This window comes from Rhinichthys klamathensis, unplaced genomic scaffold, assembly GCF_029890125.1.
Source record: "Rhinichthys klamathensis goyatoka isolate OS25496 unplaced genomic scaffold, OSU_Roscu_1.1 h1tg000775l_1, whole genome shotgun sequence".
Taxonomy (NCBI): domain Eukaryota; kingdom Metazoa; phylum Chordata; class Actinopteri; order Cypriniformes; family Leuciscidae; genus Rhinichthys; species Rhinichthys klamathensis.
Genome location: NW_026607174.1, coordinates 242,451 through 265,658, shown reverse-complemented (window position 1 = coordinate 265,658; position 23,208 = coordinate 242,451). Strand labels below are relative to the sequence as shown.

At 40.1% G+C, this 23,208-nt stretch overlaps 1 protein-coding gene across 2 annotated transcripts; it reads right to left on the bottom strand.

Annotated features, from left to right (window-relative positions):
• Nucleotides 1–269: 269 nt before the first annotated feature.
• Nucleotides 270–22,885, bottom strand: ccdc142 (coiled-coil domain containing 142). Of its 2 annotated transcripts, XM_056243073.1 has the most exons (14): nucleotides 22,587–22,885; nucleotides 22,439–22,465; nucleotides 22,305–22,361; nucleotides 20,004–20,062; nucleotides 19,366–19,429; nucleotides 17,454–18,872; nucleotides 13,375–13,461; nucleotides 13,144–13,287; nucleotides 11,677–11,840; nucleotides 7,294–7,413; nucleotides 6,694–6,808; nucleotides 5,039–5,216; nucleotides 3,770–3,981; nucleotides 270–582 (listed from the first exon to the last, which is right to left on the bottom strand). In XM_056243073.1, the coding sequence occupies exons 3-14, from the start codon at nucleotides 22,354–22,356 to the stop codon at nucleotides 326–328; spliced, it is 2,871 nt and encodes a 956-aa protein (XP_056099048.1). In that variant the 5' UTR covers nucleotides 22,357–22,361; nucleotides 22,439–22,465; nucleotides 22,587–22,885; the 3' UTR covers nucleotides 270–325. The 2 variants fall into 2 exon arrangements, with proteins under 2 accessions (XP_056099048.1, XP_056099049.1); XM_056243074.1 differs by lacking the exon at nucleotides 22,305–22,361.
• Nucleotides 22,886–23,208: the final 323 nt, after the last annotated feature.

Sequence of the window (23,208 nt, the reverse complement as noted above, 5' to 3'; positions counted from 1 at the left end):
CTTGGAGTATCACAATAATATCGTATCGTGAGTTCAGTCTCGTGATATGTATCTAATCGTGACATGAGGGAATCGTTACACTCCTAATAATTTGTTTAAAAAAACAACAAACTGTAACATCCCTATCAAATGACTCAGCATTTAGGTACTTTGGCAATAGACTTTTGGAAATGAATATATGAAATATGTTACTATTTTCACAGTTTATTCAGAAAGGCAATGAGTGCTACACGTGTGATTCGGTCCAGGACTCCCTCGCTTCATCAGTGTGTTTGTTAGTGAGTCCGTCTGATGTGATTGGCAGGCGGATGCGGCCCGTCTCCGGCTAGGGCTCGGCTCTGGAGAAGCACTGCAGGCCCGGCAGCTTCCAGCGGGAGCCGGTGTGTATCCGCAGGTCCAGCCACTCCTGCTGAGCCGAGGCCAGGTAGGACTCGCAGGACTCGGGCGGGGGGGTCAGCAGGTCTGGGGTCAGCGAGCTCTCGGCTCGGGTCAGGGCCTGGTGCCACGCCGCCTGCACATCCATGCTCTCCAGATTATGGAGAGCTCCTGCCGCCTGATCCATCACCTGAGCGCTGTTCGGGCCTGAGGGACACGGCACACGGGGTTAAAGGGAGACTTCACCCAAAGATGAAAATTAGCCCATGATTTACTCAAGTCATCCTAGGTGTATATGACTTTCTTCTTTCAGACGATCTGAGTTATATTAAAAAATGTCCTGGCTCTTCCAAGCTTTATAATGGCAGTGATTGGCCGTTTCTGTTTTGAAGTCCATAAAAGAGCATCTTTTGAGGGTGAGCAAAAACGCACCGTTTTTTGTGTGTGTCCTTTTAAAGGGTTAGTTCACCCAAAAATGAAAATTAAGTCATTAATTACTCACCCCCATGCTGTACCAACCCCGTAAGACCTTCGTTCATCTTCGGAACACAAATGAAGATATTTTTGATTAAATCTGAGAGGTTTATCACTCCTCCATAGGCTGCCTAAGGGAATGAAACTTGACGGCCCAGAAAGTCATTAAAGAAAATGTTTAAATATTCCATGTGCCTACAGTGGCTCCACTATTCGAGAGTTCAAGAGATTTCCACGACGCATGCGCGAGAACTGAACAAGAAGTAGTAGAAGAAGAACGTCCTCTTCTCAGTTCTCGCACATGCGTCGTGGAAATCTCTTGAACTCTCATCTCAGGCCCACAAGGAAGAAAAGGAATAGTCGAATAAAGTCGTTATTTTTGTTTGTTTTTCGCACAAAAAGTATTCTCGTCGCTTGATAAACTTATAGTTGAGCCACTGTTGCGACATGGAATATTTAAACATTTTCTTTATTGACTTTCTGGGCCGTCAAGTTTCATTCCCTTAGGCAGCCTATGTAGCAGTGATCCACCTCTCAGATTTAATCAAAAATATCTTCATTTGTGTTCCGAAGATGAACGAAGGTCTTACGGGGTTGGTACAGCATGGGGGTGAGTAATTAATGACTTCATTTTCATTTTTGGGTGAACTAACCCTTTAAATGCAAATGAGCTGCTGCTCCCGGCACAGAGGGCAGAGCTTCAAGAGCTTGTGTGTGTGTGTGTGTGTGTGTGTGTGTGTGTGTCAGTGGCTTAGCCACGAGGGGGCCTGGGTGGGCCTAGGCCCCCTCATTTACATGTCCAGCCCCCTCAGATTTCTGATTGCTTAAAAAAAAAAAACTTTAGGAGGCAAAATATTTTTTAGTGATTATGTGAATTACACTGCGCAAACCAAAGTAATACTACCCACCGGATGAAGAAGGGTTGGCTCTCAGTCTCCACAGTACATAAAATATTTCTTTTATTTTATTTTCGTGTTTGCATTTATGAGGAAAAAAAAAATTACGGACGCGAGCGCTCTGAAAGCGGCACTAAAGACTGCTTTAAAACTTTTGATCAAACAGAAAGCACAAAACCTTTCTTTAACCTGAATTTCGTTTTGTATTAATTGTATCTTATTGTATTTAATCAATATTTCATCAACCGATTGCCTGGATTTAATAAATAAGAAGTAAATATAGCATACGATAGATAGAAACGGAGGCGCCGGCGCATGAACTGGAGCTCGTCTCATTAATGAACCGAAACTCAGCATATAAGGTAGCCTACTTGTCTCACATGTCTACTTTTAAACAGAACGATTTCAAAACGAAAGAAAACAGACTACAGACTGCTCTCTGCTTATGTCATCCGTATGAAATGTGCATTTCTCTCTGGCACGTTCACTACTGAAGATTGCGAGTCAGCATCGTCAACTTCATCTTAGCCGACAAAGAAAACACTTTTTTGTTAATAAACAATTAAAATATCTCCTTGCTATATTTTACATATTCATATAATCATTACTTTTGCCGGTTGTGAAAGCTTTTAAGTGCTTTATTTGGCAGCGCCACCCCCATGAGTCGCCACTGCATCACCGCACCCACCAGAATAGGCCTGTATATAAAATATATATATATGTATGTATATGTATATGTTGCCCCCTCATTTAAAGACGGGACCCCCCAAAAATAAAATTCTGGCTACGCCCCTGGTGTGTGTGTGTGTGTGTGTTAGCAGCTCCGATTACCTCACACACACACTGAACATTTCCAAAAACTTTTAGCCTTTTATGTTGTGTTCGGAGTCGGAGTCGGACAAATATGGAGAGACTCAAGAAGAGTGACGTAGAGCAACAGGACGTCTCTGAATGGTTACTTGATGGATTTATGTTGCTGATGTGGAGTTAACGATCTTCTAGTCATTGATTAGCATATTCTGTCATGATAATCTATGGCTGCGTACCAGTTCTCCTACTTATACTACGCCCTAAAAGTATGTACTGTTTTTGTGAAGAAAAAGTACATACATTTGAGTGTGTAGCAAAAGAGTAGGCAAGCTTTGGGACACACTACTGCGTCATCTTTAACGGACAGATCTGTCGTGTGCATCCTATCACCGTAAACTGCCCTGTCAATCATCTCGTCACAGTTACAATCCTCCATTCAATCTAATATAATTTCTTACAGTTCCGGAGAGAATTGTTGTCGCACGTTGATCTGCCAGTCGTGGGTCTTTCATACGGAGACTCTCCTCATGTGTTTGCAATTTGAATAAAATGATGCATTTAAAAGTTAATGGCTAAACGTATCTTTGCAAAAGTTCACAATGCTGCTGCAGATGCAATATAATGTGGACAACATTGAAGACATACTGATAATTAATCACTCAAACCCCTTTATCTAAACCTCTCTACATAACCGCCGGACTCGCGCGTCCTCCATATCTGTAGTTTTTAACACTTTTCACTCGTTTTTGTAGTTCTAACCGAATATCAGCCGTTAGAGTGCGCATCGATCTGCACTTCGGATTCTGACCGGATATAGTAGACCATCCGGGTCTCTTTGGGACACTCATTTAAACATACTACGATTTGGGACGTACTAATTCTATTTTTCGAATACTATTTAGGACGGATAGTATGCGGATTGGGACGCAGCATGTAAATCGCGTTTCCAGGGGCGGGTTTATGTAAATTTTAGGGTTTGTGATGTCACTAACCCGGGAGGAAGCTCGTGTAGTTCTACCAGCCGTTTGTTGTAGTCCGTAAAGCGATTTCTGTAAAAGTAAATATCCCTTTTCTGTGAACTTTGAGCGTTGTAACTTTGTAGATGTTGTTTATCCTCAAACAGCAACATTACACACTAACTAAAGCTAGAACAGGGAAATCATAGTCAGCCACCCCTTTGAGTCTGTGGTGATGTGGTTGTGTGCGTGACTCACAGCAGTGTCTGAAGGGCTCCCAGCTGCGGGAGGGCAGGTAGGGTTTGGCCACGGGCTGCTGGAGCAGGCACACGATCGCACTGTCCACCTGATGAAACACACGCAGAGACAGCAGCTTCTGGAGCAGCTCCTCCGAGAGACGGTACTCCTCCGAGCGAACCAGGTCTCGGATCGAGTCGAAGTCCTGCTTCAGCTGCAGAGCGCCCTGGATGCTGAGGGGCGGATCAGATCACGTTAACACACAGTGAAGCGCTACCGCAAGTCCAATACTCCACCACACACACACACACACACTCAAACGTTTGGGATCGGGAAAATTTTGAAAGTTTTTAAAAGAAGTCTCTTCTGCTCACCAAGGCTGCATTTATTTGATTAAAAATACAACAACAAAAAACTGTATTATGACAATGTAAAACAACTGTTTTCTATGTGAATATATTAAAGTAAATTATTCCTGTGATCAAAGCTGAATTTTTAGCACCACTCGTCTTCAGCGTCGCATGATTTGATGTTCAAGAAACATTTTTGAAAAACAGTTTTTTTTTTAGGATTCTTAGATCAATAGAAAGTTCAAAAGAACAGCATTTATCTAAAATAGAAAGCTTTTGTAACATTAAACACTACCGTTCAAAAGTTTGTGTTGAGTAAGGATTTTTATTTTATTTTTTGGGGGAAAGAAATAAAAGAAATCAATACTTTTATGCATCAAAGATTAATTAAATTGATCAAAAGTCACAGTAAAGACATTTATAATGTAACAAAAGATTATATTTCAGATAAATATCTGTTCTTTTGAACTTTCTATTCATCAAAGAATCCTGAAAAAAAAAAATTAACAACTGTTTTCAACACTGATAATAATCATAAATGTTTCTTGAGCATCAGATCCTCATATTAGAGTGATTTCTGAAGGATCATGTGACACTGAAGACTGGAGTAATGATGCGGAAAATACAGCTTTGATCACAGCAATAAATTACACTTTACTGTATATTCACATAGAAAACCGCTATTTTAAATTGCCATAATATTTTACAATATTACTGTTTTTTTTTCTGTATTTTTAATCAAATAAATGCAGCCTTGGTGAGCAGAAGAGACTTCTTTAAAAAAAAAAAATTAACTCTTACCGATCCCAAAGGTTTAAACCGCAGTGTCAACTGCAGCCCTAACCTCAGTCTACTAACTCTTTATTGAGAGTTAGTTGACATGTAGTTGCTTCGGACCATCAAAATGAAGTGTCCTTTGTTTGGCAGTGTGTTCACCCACCTGAACTTGATCTTCTGTGTGAGTATGTGCTCCATCCAGGCCTCCATGAAGGCGGTGGTGGCCTCGGCGAGGGCAGGCACACGGGCTTCATCCGGGAGCGTCTGAATGCTCTCCATCACCTGCCCGATCACGCTCTGAGCCGCACACGCTGCGTACTCGCTCGGCCTGCTGGGAAGCTCTGCAAACAGCCAGGGTTTAGCGGCTCACGAGCACACACACTGCAGACGAGCATGAGGGGCTTTCGCAACCTTTTTTCCTGTTGGTGAGTTCCAGGTTTGGGCGTGTTCACACCGCAGGAACTCGGAACGGTTTTAGTTCTAGGAACTCCTTTTAGAGGAACTAATTTACTCCAGAGTCGGTCTAAACCAGCGCTATAGGAACTACAGTGACGTTAGTGACACTGATTGGCCAAACGCACGCGAAACCATAGATATCCATAATAAAGGCTAGATGTCTTATGGCGGAGTCTCTATCGTCATCACCGGCGGCCATCTTGTCACAGGCAAGCTTTCTGGCGGGCTCTGTGCTGCCTGATGTAAGATGAGTGATCAGCACGAACACAAATACTCTTATCTCTGTGAAATCTTGACGGATTTACAAACGGGTTGGTTTCTTACAAACGTTATTAACGTGGCTATAATTCTGGATGATTATTTATTTATACACTTATTATTCATAAGTATGCAGTGTCATAACTACATCTCTGACGTTTATAACAAACCAAACCGTTTGAAAATCGGTAGAAAATTGAGCAAGTTATGGTTATTTAAAAAGTACATGCGCCATTAAAACACAATGTTAGGAGTGAGCGAGCTGCCTGTGACAAGATGGCCGCCAGTGCGGACGTCGACCTCCATTGGCCAGCAGCGCGGACGAGACATCTAGCCTTTATTATGGAGATCTATGGGCGAAACACCATCAGCCGCCATTTTTAAAAAGGCTGTGTGAACACACAGATTATAGCCTATATATTTACTCCAGAACTAACTCTACGAACATATAAAACAGTGATAGATGAAGCTCTTGACCTTTACTCTGAGGAGAAAACCCAACGCGACTTTGAGGGATCAAGAGAAACATGATTGTGTAGTGAATGTGACATACATAATTCACTTTTGTTTTTAAGCGTAGTTCTATACTGTACACTGTTGGTTATAAACGCAGTACTTTGTTCTTAGTGTGTTTCTTCATGACTGTTCAGGAATCGCGGTCCCTTTAAATGGATGATGACGTGGGACGCTTCTCAGCGGCATTTGTTTTCTGTGTTTACCTTCTAAAAATAAATGACACACGCATTCGTGTGCTCAAAGTGAGAAGTTATCTCTTGCAAATGACTGCAATTTCCACAATTCTGTATTTCTGCTCAGCAACACTGGACCCACACGCTAATAACTGTTCATTACTGTCTACTTGTGTACAACAGTTCTGTCTAATACCGTATTAGACCGTTAGACGGATCGTACACTGTGAACACGGAGAATGCGAGCGCTGTGAGTTCAGTCGTTCTCAGCGCCGTCAAAATAAGTCACAACCACAAGTGTGTCTTACGTCACGTCACGTTCCTATGGGAAACATTAGTTCTCGGGGAACCATCCTGGAGGCTCGTTCCTATACCTAACTGGTGTGAAAGCCCCTTTTAACGCAAGCGTCTGTACCCGTTCTGTGGCTGATCCTCCAGTGTTTTGCTGACGGCATGGTTTGCTGGAAGATCTCCACAGACATTTTCTTACAGTCCATAGAAAAGGTCCTCAGGACGAGATCCGAGAAAGCCTGCAATACGAGACGGACTGAGTCAGTCAGAGAGCACAGATTTTTCTCATAAGGCATTTTGTTAAAATGCGTTTAGCATTTTATTGTTACCTTACAACGTTAATTTCAATGTTTTAGCACCGGTATGGGTCAAAAGTGTGGGGTTGGTCAGATTTAATTAAAATTAAGATTTTTTTTATTTACAAAAGAACTCTTTTGCTCACCAAGGCTGCGTTTATTTGATCAAAATATATTTTTTTACAGCTTATGTACAGCTTATGAAAACCCCAAATTCAAAATTAGAATATTGTGAAAAGGTTTTCATAAGCTGTAAGCCATAATCATCAAAATTATAACAATTAAAGGCTTGAAATATCTCACTTTGCATGTAATGAGTCTATCTAATATATTAGTTTCACCTTTTAAGTTGAGTTACAGAAATAAATCAACTTTTTTCGAGTTTCACCTGTAATGCAGAACTGTGTCCCGATGCTGGGATTGCTCACCTGTAGATGTGTGAGAGCCTGAGCGAGTGAGGCTGTGTGCTGAACTACCAGACGCTGGTCTGAGTCTCTGCCGACGGCTGCAGCGAGCTGGACCAGGCTCTCCACTGAGTCCTTCAGATCCTACACACACACACACACACTACATCAGGGCTGTGTGATATGATGATTTAGATTGTGAACGATTAAAACATCTCCACGATCTGCCTTTGAAGAGGGATCGTAGTATCGTGACCAAACACACATTCATAGTACATTCACACACACACACATATTCAGTAAGGCAGCGGTAGGGTTACGCTCACGTGACATTGCAGTTCTTCACCATCAGGAAAGTTTATTTTTCGCATGCATTTTAAAGCCTTGCCAGCTGAACTTTCTATTCACACGCTGTTCTGACTTAAGCTTTCCGAGCGCAGACACTCAAAGCGTGCACACACTTCATCACGTCGTCTTATTGCGCTATAACTCTCAAATACACACAAGGCTAACCATAAACACAGTCATTTATATCTTAAAGGGTCACTTTGCCCAAATATGAAGTTTCTGTCATTAATTTCTCACCCTCATGTCGTTCCAAACCGGTAAACCCTTCGTCATCTTCAGAACACGAATTAAGATATTTTTGATGAAATCTGAGAGCTTCCTGAATCAGCCTCAGGCTTTAACGTCATTGCAACTTTCAAGGCCCAGAAAGGTAGTAAAGACATTGATAAAATAGTCCATGTGACTCCAGTGGTTCAACCTTAATGTAATGAAGCCATGATAATACTTTTTGTGTGCAAAAAACAAACAAAAAATAACTCTATTCAACAATTTCTTCTCTTCTGTGTCAGATCTCCTACGCCCTGAGTCACCAACCCGTCGATCGCGGTCCACAAGTCGATCTTGGAAGCATTTTAAGTCGATCGCGAAGAGTTTTCAAAATCAGAGAAAAAACCCAATATTTTTATTCATTATTATGTATTAATTTAAAATGCACCATGTGTGAGCCTATTGTGTGTAGTAAATGGTGTCTAGGGGATGCGGAGCTCACGCAAACACGTCGAGTATAAACAAGGCTTTACGCTTAGCCACTTCACACCACGCTCACATCAAGCTCTTCAAGATAACGATACGCAAGCTAACGAAACGAAAAGGGAAAGAGAATCAGTGCTGTACATGATTGTTTTAGGCCTGTAATTGATTGATTATTGAGGTAATGAATAGTAGTAGGTCTATAATTTGTGTGAAAATATTTTTGAAGAATTGAAGGATGACTGTTGTCATAATATTTTGTATGCTAGTTGCACTTACCTGAGTATTTCCATTTTGAAGTGTTTGAAATATGTTTTAAAAGGGAAAGTGAAACATTATTGGCTTAGGCCTGTAATTGACTGATTATTGTGTTTATATATGAGTAATAAGCCTGTGGAAATACTTAGCAACGTTATATTACTGTTGAAAATGTTGAACTATAGTTGACAGTTTGTATAGTTATATACTATTTGTATAGTTAAATAAATATTTGGTAACACTTTACTTGAAGGGGTGTGCATAAGACTAACATGACACCTTCATAATCATGACATGACACATGAATATGAAGGAGGGTTTATGCATGTTTATGACAACTGTTAATAAGTGTCATTCGTTCAATTATGACATTTTTAATGCAAATATGACATTGTTTGAGATGTCTTTGTTATGACAACTTGACATAAACCAATACATCATAACCTGTCAGTGTCTTTGTCATGACAACTTGACATTACTAAGACAACACAACCTGTCATAAACATGACATAGCAGATTAATTTTAACTTAAGATTAATAACTTAAGAAATCACTTAGCTTTATTGGTTAACATTACATTAAACTGTCAGGTGGTTGGTGTTGACATTGGCTGTCATGAGGCCATTATAACTTTTTAATGACAAATTCAATGTGTACCACTGTAGTTGAGGTCACGAAAAATATTCATGACACAGTTATAATGGCCTTATGACAGCCAATGTCAAACCCAACCACATGACAGTTTAACTTAATTTAATGTCAAGTTGTCATGACAAAGACACTGACGGGTTATGATGTATTGGTTTATGTCAAGATGTCATAACAAAGACATCTTAAACAATGTCATATTTGCATTCAAAATGTCATTATTGAGCGAATGACACTTAATGACAGTTGTCATAAACATGCATAAACCCTACTTCATATTCATGACATATGTCATGTCATGGTTATGAAGGTGTCATGTCAGTCTTATGCACATCCCTTCAAGTAAAGTGTTACCAAATATTTTGCTAGTGACTAACAGGCAACAAAGAATGTCAAAGTAGAACTACATTGTGGCCTTGTTTTTTCATAATTTTTTGCAAGTGGTAGATCTTGGTTTACATGTGGACTTGGGATGTGATCTTAGGCTTGAAAAGGTTGGTGACCGCTGTCCTACGCTATTCGCGTAGTAAACACAGTGCAGCGCTTCCGGGTTCTCCGCCAGAACGCAGCCTCACTATTGGCCGACGCTGGTCACGTGATCATCTCGACATGCGTGTGATGCTGACGCAGGAGCAGCCAATAGTGAGCCGGCATTCTGGCGTGATCAGGAAGTGCTGCACTGTTTACACTACGTCACCAGCGTAGGAGAATGACGTGGAAGAGAAGAGAGTGTTGAATAAAGTTGTTATTTTGGGGGGGTTTTGCACACAAAAAGCATTCTCGTCGCTTCATAACATTACATTTGAACCACTGTAGTTAAATAGACTATTTTTTAGGTTTTTATTACAGCAATTTTCACATTCCACCACATTTGGATGGTACCCAAAATCCTATACATCAAATACAATCAACAACTGAATAATTATTTTTTTTTAAACAGGAAAACCTGAAATTACAGCCACAAGAGTATCAATTAGGAAGCAACACAATAAATGAATAAATAATGCAAACCATTACAGTAATACAGCCCTTCCCACAATTCAACAAACAATCCAGTTGTATATTTAATACTCAGCTGGTAGACACATGGACTATTTTAACGATGTCTTTACTACCTTTCTGGCCCTTGAAAGTTTCAATGACGTTGCTGCATATTCGTGGTTTAGAAACTTCTCGGATTTCATCAAAAATATCTTAAAGCTGCCGTCGGCAACATTTTTTTGATCATATTTAGTGAAATCGACACTATAATCTGACAGAACAACATAAATAAAGTGGTTTTAGAAAAAAACCTGAGCTTCTAACTCCACCTGGAGCGTGTTATTTGTTTTGCAAAAATCCACCGCTCCCGGTTCATCATGTCCAATCAGTGCAGGGGGGTGTGAGATCTGACTGTCAATCACAGATCGGGCACACGCCACCTCTCGCGCACGCTACAATCACATGCACACGCCTGAAGTTCGCGCAGTAACGAAGAGTGATGGCGGAAAATCAAGTACGCTCATTTAGAGTATAAATGACGTTAGCAATTGCAATCTATCGGTAGATTAGCCAGGACAGCATACCTCCAAATACTCCATGGTGTTGATGGATGCTGATGAGACGGGCGCGTTCCAGGGCTCTCAAGTTTTGAAGACAGGTAAGAGTGACACCCAGCCGACGGGGGGTTGGATACATTTTTGTCATTGGTTGTTGCGTTAAATCTTACCCAGATACAATAGTGCTATTTTCTGATTGGCTATTGTGTAGCTCGACGAACAACACCAGAGGAAACGCGCTTGATTCATGCCGGTTCCACAGTGAGAGCGGCGCGGCCAGAGTTTTGGGCGCTGCGGCATATTAAATATATTACAAATAGTTTTTCAGCGTGAGAAATACAATGTGTGGCGGGAGAGCGTGACAAAAGACCGAAATGAGTGACTGTCACGCTCAATGCGTGACACTTGAGAGTCCTGGCGTTCACTGAAAATCTGGTGCACACGCACTGACGAGCATGAACTGGGTGGGAGGGTATCCGTTGATAGTAGGGGAGGGGCATGAGAGTTGTAAACATTCAAAATTTTCCTAAATCCACTCAATCTGCCAGACTTGCCGACTGGAGCTTTAATTTGTGTTCTGAAGATGAACGAAGGTCTTGCGGAATTACTAAAAGAAACTTAGCTTTTGGGTGAACTATCCCTTTAAGTGATTGCAAACAGTTCGGATGGGTGTCAGTATATTAGATCGGTGCATTCGCTCTTAAAGTGACAGTAGCCTCATAAACCTGCTGCCGTCTGTCATTAATGTTAATCACACAACAACAGACAAAGAGAAAAGCACTCACTGCTCCTGACTGCATAACTTCAGTAGCTTTAATAAGAATCAGTGTCTATTTAATTCACACCCCTATGTTGGATTAAAATATAATCCTTTATCAGAAAAAGATGGATATAAATGCATGGTAGAGGTGAGCGTTTAATTTACCTTGAGATCTCCTTGTGTGACCAGCAGGAACTTACTAAGGGACCAGGAGGCCAGAAACTGGTATGCTTTGCTCATGACCCAGAGAGTGGAGGCCTGGACGGTGACGACTGACCTGCACAACAGCCCCAGGTGAGTCTCCCGGAGACTCCTGGACCCTCGCTCACCTGGGGAAACACATCATCAGCGGGATGAGCTCAGGGCGAACAGTGGACAAACCAGGGATAGACAAAATACTGGCACTTCGTTACAAAAGCAATATTAAAATCATAATATATAAAAAATATATGAAATTATTTTCACAATACACAATTATTTTGTTTTATTATCGCTTGTAATTTGTTTCTTTGGTATTTATTTTATTAACGATAGTTACAATGTATAATAGAAAGAGCTGGGCAACGATTAATCGCGTCCAAAATAAAAGTTTGTGTTTGCATAATATATGTGTGTGTACTGTATATAATTATTTTGTATATATAAATACATGTATTTTCCATGCATGTATACAATGCATGTATATATTTAAGAAAAATGTGTTATTTAAATATAAAATATTTATATTTATATATAATATAAATTATGCATAAATATATATATACAGTATATAAATGCAAACATTTCTTAAATGTATACATGCATGTGTGTGTATTTATATATAAAAATAATTATACACAGTACACACACAGATATTATGTAAACACAGACTTTAATTTTGGATGTGATTAATCGTTTAATGGTGTATTAAATTGATCAAAAGTGTCAGTAAAGACATTTATAATCCTACAAAAGATTTCAAATAAATGCTGTTCTTTAAAACTTTCTATTCATCAAAGAATCCTGTAAAAAAATGTATCAGTTTCCTCAAAAATATGAAGCAGCACAACTGTTTCCAACACTGATAATAATCATAAATGTGTCTTGAGCATCATATTATCCTCATATTAGAGTGATTTCTGAAGGATCATGTGACACTGAAGACTGGAGTAATGATGCTGAAAATTCAGCTTTGATCACAGGAAAACATTACAGTACATTACACATTACATTAATAATATTTCACAGTTTTAACTATATTTTTTATCAAGTAAGTGTAGCATTGGTGAGCAGAAAAGAGCTTCAAATACATTAAAAATATCACCAACCTCAAAGCTTTGAACGGTACTGTAGATGATGCTACAGTTTTCTAAATGTCATAATCATTTGTTAACAAACAAGTATTCATTACTTCAAAGAGCTCATTGTTTCTGCATTAAATTATTACATTGTTTAAATTAATAAATGTTTCGCTAACTGTGATTTTGTGCATGTACATTTCTGAAATGCATGTTACCTCTGATAACAGATCACTGCAAATTGCAATGTGAATTTTCTGTAAAGCTGCTTTGAAATGATGTGTATTGTGAAAAGCGCTATACAAATAAACGTGAATTGAAAAGATGACGGGAGTGTGTGTGTGTGTGACGTTACCGGGCAGGAGCTTGAGGACGGTGTGTAGAGGAGGGAAGAGCTGGAGGATCAGATCCATAGTGGCCGTTCTCACGACACATCTCTCGTGCTTTACTGCAGGAACACACTTCTCTTTCAGTCCCGAGCCCAGCGACACACACATCACTGCAACACAATCACACAACAACAACAACACGTTCACCTCCGAAGACTCATCCGACGGGTCATCATGTGATAATACACACTACTCACTTTCATCCCAGCGTGAGAAGGCGGCAGTAGACAACACATGAGAGCAGAAACTGCTCAAACTTTCTTTACATTCTTCTGGAACAAGGTCTGGAAACACACAAAGATGTTTAAAAACAAACTTTGATATCAGAATAACAAAAAAGTCAAAACCTCAATGCAATACTTAAGCACAATATACAGTATCAGTCACTATATTAGTATCGGTTAATACTTTCTATGGCAGGTCTCAAATCTTAAACAGTTGTGCATATTTTCTGCTGTATGTTAAAATATTTAACAGTTCTAGATTTATTGTGAACACGGCTGTAATTTGAAACAACAGAATCTATAAAAGTAAGAAAAGTACACAATGCATAGACTTCATCATATCTGTTATTGGCCATAACAAAACATGTCTAAATCAGTGCATCCCTAGGAAACACAACATATAAAATGTATTTGAATATTATTTAAATTTAAGAGTAACATAAAAACTGTCAAATATGTCCATATTTCACACCAAAATGAAACAAATAATAGTTTGCGTAAAGAAACTTAAGCCGATGAGAATGTAGATTTTTCATTAGACGTAATTTTTATGAACATTAAGCAAAGTTTCCCAAATGTCATTCATTTAATGCAAACAAATTGAGATATACATCAAGTAATTACATATACAGTCAAACCACCATGTATTCAGAAACCTTCAACATTTCTCACAGTATCAGTTTATTCGCTATAGTTTAGAAAATGGTGATAAACATGAGCAGAACTCAGAGTTCTCAGATCAGTGGATATTTGACTGGTTTTGTCCGTCCTTCTGTTAGACTCTCACACATGAATTATGTTGAATATCTGTCAGCTGTTCAATTTAACTACACAATTAGATAATACCAGTTTAGCTCAACCAGTGACCAAGCAATGCTTCATGTTGTTCAGTGTGTGTGTAAAAAGAGCATTAGCAATTACAGAAAACACACTTCAGCAGAACATGATCAGCTCAAAGTGGAGGAATCATTTTTGGTCCCTAATGTTTATAAATGTCACTGTATGAAGAGTTTATGGGTGTAATATGTCACAGTTTACTTTATTTTGCTCTCCTCACTTACATAAATTAACTATAGTGTCCGGCACACACTAGTAAACAAATAATATAGATACATATAAAGATCAGTAGCAAGTTTGGGGTCAGTATGATTTAAAAAAAAAAAGAAATTATTACTTTTATTCAGCAAGGATGCATTAAATTGATCAAAAACGGCAGAAACATTTTTTTGTTACAATGTCTTTACTATTTTAAATAAATGCTGTTATTTTGAACTTTATATTCATCAAAGAATCCTGGGGGGAAACATGTGGTTTTCACAAAAATATTTTGTTTTCAACGTTTACATTTAAAATATATTAAATAGAAAACATCTATTTTAAATTGTAATAATATATACCATAATATTGCTGTTTTACTGTATGTTGCTGAAATGAAAGCAGTGTCGGTGAGCAGAAGAGGTAGTGCACAAGCACAATCATGATTGTATGTAGTTTATGCAAAAATATACTTCATCTTTTGATTTTGAGGTGACACTTTATTTTACAGTGTCTTTGTTACATGATATGTTACATGTACTTACCATAGCAATAACAGTAAACTATCCATAATTACATGCAATTAACCCAAACCCTACCCTAACCCTATAGTAAGTACATGTAGCTAATTATTATTACTCAGTAGTTAAATGTATAATTACAGTGTAATTATATATTTAAGTACAGAGTAATATTAATAAACGTACTTACTAAAGGGTTAGGGTAGGATTAGGGTTTGGTTGAGGGTTAATTGCATGTAATTATGCATAATTTACTGTTATTGCTATGGTAAGTACATGTAACATATCATGTAACAAAGACACTGTAAAATAAAGTGTAAACGATTTTGATGTGAAATATGACCAAGCCATTTATTTGCAAGATTAAACCATTAGCATTTAGGGATGTTAACCGATGACCGTTTGACCGTATCAACGTTAACCGATCAAAGTTGTCGGTAGTCAGTAAAAAAAAAAAAAAAGCGATCTCTAAATTAGGCTATTATAGAGAGTGGACTAAACGCTACTACAGTTAGCCATCTCATTCCAAGATATTTTTGTGTGAAGTGAACAAATCCCTCACACTCAATTTTTCATAACTCGCCTGTTTGTACTTAAAGGAGAACTCTGGCGCAAAATGAACCTTTGGTCTAATAAAACATTGGTACCTAGTCAACCGTTCTCTGAGATTTGTTTTCATGATAATCGAATGTAAAGAGTTTTATCTCTAAAAACTGTTTAGCGTATAACGCTAGTAATGGGGGCATATAATAAGTAAAAATAAATCGCTAGTTTATACCACTAACAAGGCTCAAAATAGCCCCACACTAACCATCTTTCGAAAACAGTCTCGACTAATCAAACCACAAACGACGTGCTAAGTGAGCTGAACTGTATTAATGGCGTTCGTGGTTTGATTAGTCGAGTCTGTTTTCCAAAGATGGCTCCTGTCTGTATACACGAAGTGGACTGTCTTTATCTTTATCTTCTTATTAAACGGTCTGTACACTTACAAAGTTCTCAATGCTTCATTTTGCATGTAGGGACCCTCATTATTGTTACTGTGTTTGTGTGGGGCTATTCTGAGTCTTGTTAGTGGTATAAACTAGCGATTTATTTTTACTTATTATATGCCCCCATTACTAGCGTTATACGCTAAACAGTTTTTAGAGATAAAACTCTTTACATTCGATTATCATGAAAACAAATCTCAGAGAACGGTTGACTAGGTACCAATGTTTTATTAGACCCAAGGTTCATTTTGCGCCGGAGTTCTCCTTTAATAAACCAATAAAAACATTTGGCGCGAGGTCACAGCGCTTGTGTTCGCGCGCTCACAAGGTTTGCGAAAGTAAAGGCTACAGGCTAAAACACTCGAGGTTAGAGCCAGGGCAGACGACAGGATGAAGCGTGCAAAGAAAAGTAGTGTGTGGGACCATTTCACCAAAAAAAATGACACAGATGTATGTTACAACTTGTGTGATACAGTGCTTAAATACAGTGGTAGCACATCATCTATGACTACGTTTACATGCAGCCAATAACCCGTTCAAAACCAGGATATTAGCAATAACCCGGTCGCGAACGGCCATGTAAACACCGGCAAAACCCCGAATATGCTCATATCCCGGATTTTAAAAACCGGGATATTATACCTGGGGTACCCCTTTTCTAACCCGAATTTTTGGTCATGTAAACGCGCATCGGCATATCCCCATAGTGATGTGTGTTCTGCGCATGTTCTATTCGCAAGGAATCTTGGTCTTTTGAGTAGAGAAACTTCTCGGCGCATACAAAAACCCGCGTGCAGTATACCGGAAGTAAACGTGGCGAGACGCAGCACAGCATACTTTTGGAGCGAGGTCAGTACCAGCACCAAAGCGCAAACAAAAGGCGATCGCTATCTGCCCTGAACTATTCATTATCCGGTGCTGCTGTTGTTGTTGTCTTTAGTTTGGATACAGGAAGAAGAATCGGAAATGACGCATATTGCGTCTTAAGGTTGTCCGTACGTCCAGACGCTAACCGCGCGTCGCGTTTACATCGGGATATTGCAATTCCATGTATACAGGAGTAACTCTCTCTGCTCACGCGTGTAAACGGGTTATCCCTAATGTTTCAGAAACCCGAATAGTGACTTTAACCCGACCATAACCCGAAATTTGGCTGCATGTAAACGTAGTCACTGATGCATCACCTGGAAACGCGACACCCGCAAGCCTCTTCGGGAGAGAAATGTGGTAGGAAATGTGACAAACAGCGCTCAGAGACTATTATAGTGTGTGTGTGTGAGCAGGAGGCAGAGCGGCAGAGAGATGCGACAGAGTTGCGAAATTGCAGGCGCGGCTCGAAATGGCTATTTCAAATAGCGTAGCATATTTTAAACTAATCGGTTAGCCGGTTCCAACCGGCTAATGAGGCTCGGTGGTCGGTCAAGAAAATTTATAGTTTTCGCCATCCCTATTAGCATTACATACACATTACACACATCTGACACTTCAACCCCATCATCAGTACCTTCCACACACGCATGCCTGAGCCACGACACCAGAAGCATCAGCGTTTCGTCGCTCCACAGGTTGAGGCTTCCCAGAGCGCAGCTGCACGACTGACAGTGGAAGTGTCGAGCGACTGCTTCCCCGAACTCCCTCCACAGCAGGTCTTTATAGTGAGAGAAGAGCTTCATCCGGCCCAGGTCCACACTGATCGTCCTGCAGGGCATTCTGGGTCGGCTCAGAGGCCTCTCCTCGCCTTCACTGGCCCGGCGACAGATCACCATCGAGTCCTCCAGATCCAACGCTGGTTTCCTGGGAATATGCGGAGCTAGGAGATTCGTGGACGTCACCAGGACTTGAAAGAGAGTATCGAGACACTCTCGGTCTCGAGAGATGAAGGAGGCGAAGGGAAGGTTCGAGGACCAGAGGCTGTGAACGGGCTTTCGGGACGCCTCGTCAACAGCGGCTTCGGTGTGTGTGTGTATCGCGGGTGATGATACGCACCGAGGGTTGTTTGCGATATGTATGAGGTTACTCTGCTGGGAAGACCATGTGTAGAGTTGCTCGGCGGCTTTCTTCGCTTGACTCCGGGCCAGAATCATCATTAGCCGCTCGACGGGGAACGGTCTGGCGCCGGAGTCGAGCCCTGAGCTCCTCTTGTCCTGCAGGATCTGGTTGAAGAGCTCGACGGCACACAGCAGGTCCACTAAAGCGTCTCGAGGCACACGATCCGGCTGGGCTTCGGCGAGGGCGCGGAGAGCCGTGTGAATGCATTGCTCCATCAGCCACACCGCCTGTGAGCCTAACAGATTAAGCGTTCGCCGCATTGACGCGAGCGTTTCGACTCGGATGAAAAGCACACGCCGGAGACCGCGATCAGTCCGAGCTTTAGTCCTGAGAAGATCCCAATGGTTTACGTGAACCTGCATTTCCAGACATAAAGCTTTAAGGCTTAGGCTCCATGTGGAGTTCGGTTGCCCTCTGTCGGCTAACAGGAGGCGAGTCCTTTCTAAAACCAAACCTAGTTGAGTTACAAAACAAGAGGCTAGGTGTGTTCTCCGGGCGTATTCGCTGAGGAACAGCAGCTGGGATCTCTGCTCCATCAGCTGCTGAAGCTGGCAGTAATGCTGGGAGAACGCTGAAGCCTGGGAGTGATGGTGAAACTCCTCAGGGCACGAGGAGAGAGAGAGGTTTGTGACGCAGCCGAAGGGACGGGCTCCTGACGCCGGGTCGCGGAGCGTGAGGCACTGAGAGCCGAGGCTCTGTAACGCCGGACCCAAGCGCTGGACACTCCTGGAGGAACAGCTCTCGCTCTCCGAGTCCCAGCTGCCGTCTCTGCTCTTCTGCCCCATGAGCCACTTCAGGCTGGGGTTCAAGCGCGTGCGAAACAGAGCCTCGGCCCTCTGCAGGGATTTGGTGAACGGACCCTGGTACCAGGAAGCTGGGAGGACACAGAAAGGCACAATAAGTAAGCGCTAGTGCTGTATCGTGAATAAGTCACGGGCCGGCTGAAGGACCACACAATACAAATATTAAAGCCCAAAAATATGTATCAATGCAACCTTTATGAGGTAAAGTCACTATAAGCATTCCTTCCGCTGGAAAAAATAGTCCCTGAGCGTGAACAGCAGCAGAATAACATTATTTCGCTGTCTTTAGACTGTCTTTATGAGTGAGTCTGTCAGTAGAGAAGACTTTATATTGAAAAGACTGAAACTTGTTGAGAACACAGAGACTGACAAATGACTGGAGTGTCAGGGCACGGAAAAACCCTTAAAACTGTTAAAAGGACAAGATCACTTCTTTTAAAATTCCTATGGGAGAAATGCGCCGAACATTGGAACCGATCAAGGTCCTCAACAAGATTCTCGGGAGGGGAAAATCTGGGATAAATCGGCCTAAAACTCCTGTAGTGTGAGCCAGGCATTACTTACCATCATATTTGCCATTTGATATGTATTCCTCAGGAAGTATCTCTGAAAGGTCACTTGGCCTGCTCTGTAAAAACACACAAATATATGATTATTAGAAACATGTCATAACACATGAGTGAGGACGCCTTGTCTGCTGGGTTATAACCTTGTCTGCTGGGTTATAACCTTGTCTGCTGGGTTATAACCTTGTCTGCTGGGTTAGAACTCAAGAGAGATTTATCTCAGAGTTCACTGATGAGCAGAACGGTCATTAAAGGAGTAGTTCACCTCAAAATGAACATTTCCTGATAATGTACTCGCCCCAATGCCATCCAAGATGTGCATGTCTTTCTTTCTTCAGTGGAAAAGAAATTAAGTTTTTTGAGGATAACATTTCAGGATTTTTCTCCACACAATGGACTTCAGTCGCAACCAACGTTTTGAAGTCCATTGTGTGGAGAAAAATCCTGAAATGTTATCCTCAAAAACTTAATTTCTTTTCCACTGAAGAAAGAAAGACATGAACATCTTGGATGGCATTGGGGCGAGTAAATTATCAGGAAATGTTCATTTTGAGGTGAACTACTCCTTTAACATGTGCTGTGAATGATGTCAGTAATGCCCAGGTGTGTTTGAGAGCGTGAGGCGGGGGGTCTGACCTGTCCATGATCCGGACGCTGGTTGTCAGGACCGTCAGCAGCAGAACTGTCCGTTTTGTCTGTTAGGGATCAGGAAAGGCAGAATACAAGCAAATGTTGAGGCTTCAATGGCACTGACTGGCTTCTGCTGATCCGGTTTGATCATTTAATATAACGGACATCACTGGTCAAAGGCTTCAACACTCAGTGATGGACTCAGTGATCTGAACTCTTAATCGTTTGATCAGAATCTCCCGACATGAAAAGCAGCCAGAAAAAGTGTCCTCATTCAACACTGTATTTCTGGTCACTACTCACATTTGTGTTCTTTCATAATGTTTCTTGAGCATCAAATCATCATATTAGAGTGATTTCTGAAGGATCATGTGACACTGAAGACTGGAGTAATGATGCTGAACATTCAGCTTTGAGTTTATTCACATTGATAAATTACACTTTACAATATATTCACGTTGAAAACCGCTATTTTAAAATGGTAATAAATTGTAGTTTGACTGTATTTTTGATCAAATAAACGCAGCTTTGGTGAGCTTAACCCTTAAAACTGCATCAACATCAGTGATCATGTTGATCCATTTATCATGTTGATACTAAATGATCAACATGATCCAAACTCTGCAGAAAACCCTTCTGTCATCTGATAGCTCATACTTTCTAGCATGTAAAAGGCCTTGAAGTATAACTTCAAAAACGTTTATTTGTTCATCTCTCAATCATCACTGTATCACATTGCATTATATGTTTTAAAACTAGAGCTTTGATCATAAAACTAAGCATTTCAATATCATCTTACTAAGACATATTATAGGCAGATACAGTGACGACTGATCCTTACATGCATTTTAAGATCTCATTGATTTCCATAACATGCATCAGAATTTCATCTTATTTTTTGTCCATTAAAAAAAATAATAATAATAAAACTAAATGAGCCATAAGTGTCAAATGTGATAATCAGGCTTTTGAGGAGGGTTTATTTGTTCATCTCTCAATCATCGCTGTATTGTATTGCATTATATGTTTTAAACCTACAGAGCTTTGATCATTGAAATATTATCTTACTAAGACATTATTGGCAGATATTGTTATTTACATGCATTTTATGTAAGGGTCATTCCGTGTCAAATCAACCAAATTTCAGAAACTTACTCAACCCTCCTCAAATTTTTTATTTTGTTCATATTTTTTCGGTAGAAAGACAAAATATTAAAAGTCACAGATGTATATTTACTGAGTAATACATTATTTTGTAGAGAGGGGTCAAATTTCAATATTCACCAGAGATTTGGAGCCAAATTACAGGGGTGTAAATATTACTTTAGAAAGATGGCGGCATAATTATTTAATTTTTACACAGAGATTGGTAGATCTATTAGTAAAATCTGTTGACTTGATCAATCTTTGTTGTGACAGTTCAAACATGGAAAAAAGCACTTGTGTATTTTGCCTCAAGTTTGGACGCATGTAACTCAAGAAAAATGAAAGATCTATTATTAATATCCTTTTAGATTCTGGTTTTATCAAACTTTTCTTTTGGTATCTTCATTTTAAAGGCTCTATATGGTTCAATCCCTGAGATTTGGAGATCTTAATTCGGCTCAGTGAGTAAATTGGTAAATTTGACACATTTTCAGTGATCAAAAATCAAATGTGGGTCACTTTGCATACAGCTGATACTTATTGCATTTAAATTAAAGAGGAATATCTAAAGAACAAATAATGTTGAAACTAGAAATGTATATCTTGTGTTTTACTATCAGCTCAATTGCATTAAACATTCCTGTGCGAGTCCCATACATATTCCTTTTCTAAAGTTGTCATGCTTTTAACTCTAAAAGTATTCAAGATATCTTTCTAGATTCTCATTCTTAATAAACTTTACTTTTAAAATCTTCATTTTAAAGGTCCTATATAGTTCAGTCCCATCAGAATTGAATCTTTTTGTCCATATCAATATCCGCATCTGCACCAAAATGCATGCTTTTTGCTCAGTTTGAGTCTCTGAATAAAACGGAGATGTTCTCGCTTTATCATACTATACCATTAAAGCCTGCCTATTATTGCATATGTCAGACTTTTTTCAAAAACATTAAAAAAATCTTACCAACCCCAAACTTTTGAACGGTACTGTAGGTGACGTTTGACAGGTAGTTTATGCAACAATCAAAAGTCAATATTAGCCACAGAAAATTCAAGCCAATTTGGCAGGTTACAAGTCCAACCTATAAAGCTGGTATTAGCGAGACTGTGCCAGTCTCCTGTTTTAAAGACAATAGAGAGATTAAAAGGTGAAGGTGGCACCTGTGTGTGTGTAAGTGTGTTCCTCCTGAGATCCTCCTATTGACTGAGCCATCTCTCCTGTACACACACACACATATCACATACTAACCCACAGAAACAACACGATCATAATAACAGCACATCTGAGAGCTTACCTGTTCATCTCAACGGGCATCTTTCATCTCTATTACGCGTAAATAAAGGGCAAATTATTAATATATAGCAGAAGAATGATTCAATACACAGCCTTGCTAAGTATAAATAACATTACACGTGACAACACAACACTAGGTCGATACACACCTGTCACTGGACCCACAGGAAAGCTCCAGGTCGTGATTCATTCCAGTGTTTTGGTATAAAGTCCTCCATAATACACTGATGCTAACAGGCTAGCTGAAGTTAACTGGCCGGTACAGCCCGCTAACAATAACAGTCACTAATCAGTGCACACGACAAACCTTCAGTTCAATTACTATTATAGGAAGACGCCTATTTCGAGGGATATGTTGGTGGCAACAGGTTAGTTAATCCTCAGTTAAGCACATTTCCCGATCTTAGCGTAGCATGAGGAGATCAGCCAATGAGAGGAGAGAACGCTGACTCTGGCTGGGACTCATTACCTAGCGAGCTCCCTACTTAGACACCAGCGTTTATGACGCCCAAAATACACTACTGATGCCCAGAAGTGTTTTCTAAAATGTTTTGTTTAGTTAAATAATATTCGGATGTAGCTTACCTAAAATTTTACCTTTTTTTGTCATTAGACTTGGATAGCAAGGAGAGTATACTACTGTCTAGAGAGAAAAGAATCCGTAGGATTGAGCAGAAGCGGATGGCGCTAAACTGCATCACTGAAGAGAAAGCGAGCTGTAATGTAATCAAAGTCATTTTATACATAAAGTCTTTGGTTTCAGGGGTTTTA

Excerpts from the sequence above, each read along its gene's own strand:
- ccdc142 (XM_056243073.1), bottom strand. The coding sequence starts at position 22,356 with ATGGCTCAGTCAATAGGAGGATCTCAGGAGGAACACACTTACACACAC. Across the intron at positions 13,288-13,374 it reads CTTCTCACGCTGGGATGAAA|TGATGTGTGTGTCGCTGGGC; the intron begins GTGAGTAGTGTG and ends ATTGTGTTGCAG. Across the intron at positions 5,217-6,693 it reads GAGGATCAGCCACAGAACGG|AGCTTCCCAGCAGGCCGAGC; the intron begins GTACAGACGCTT and ends GGCTGTTTGCAG.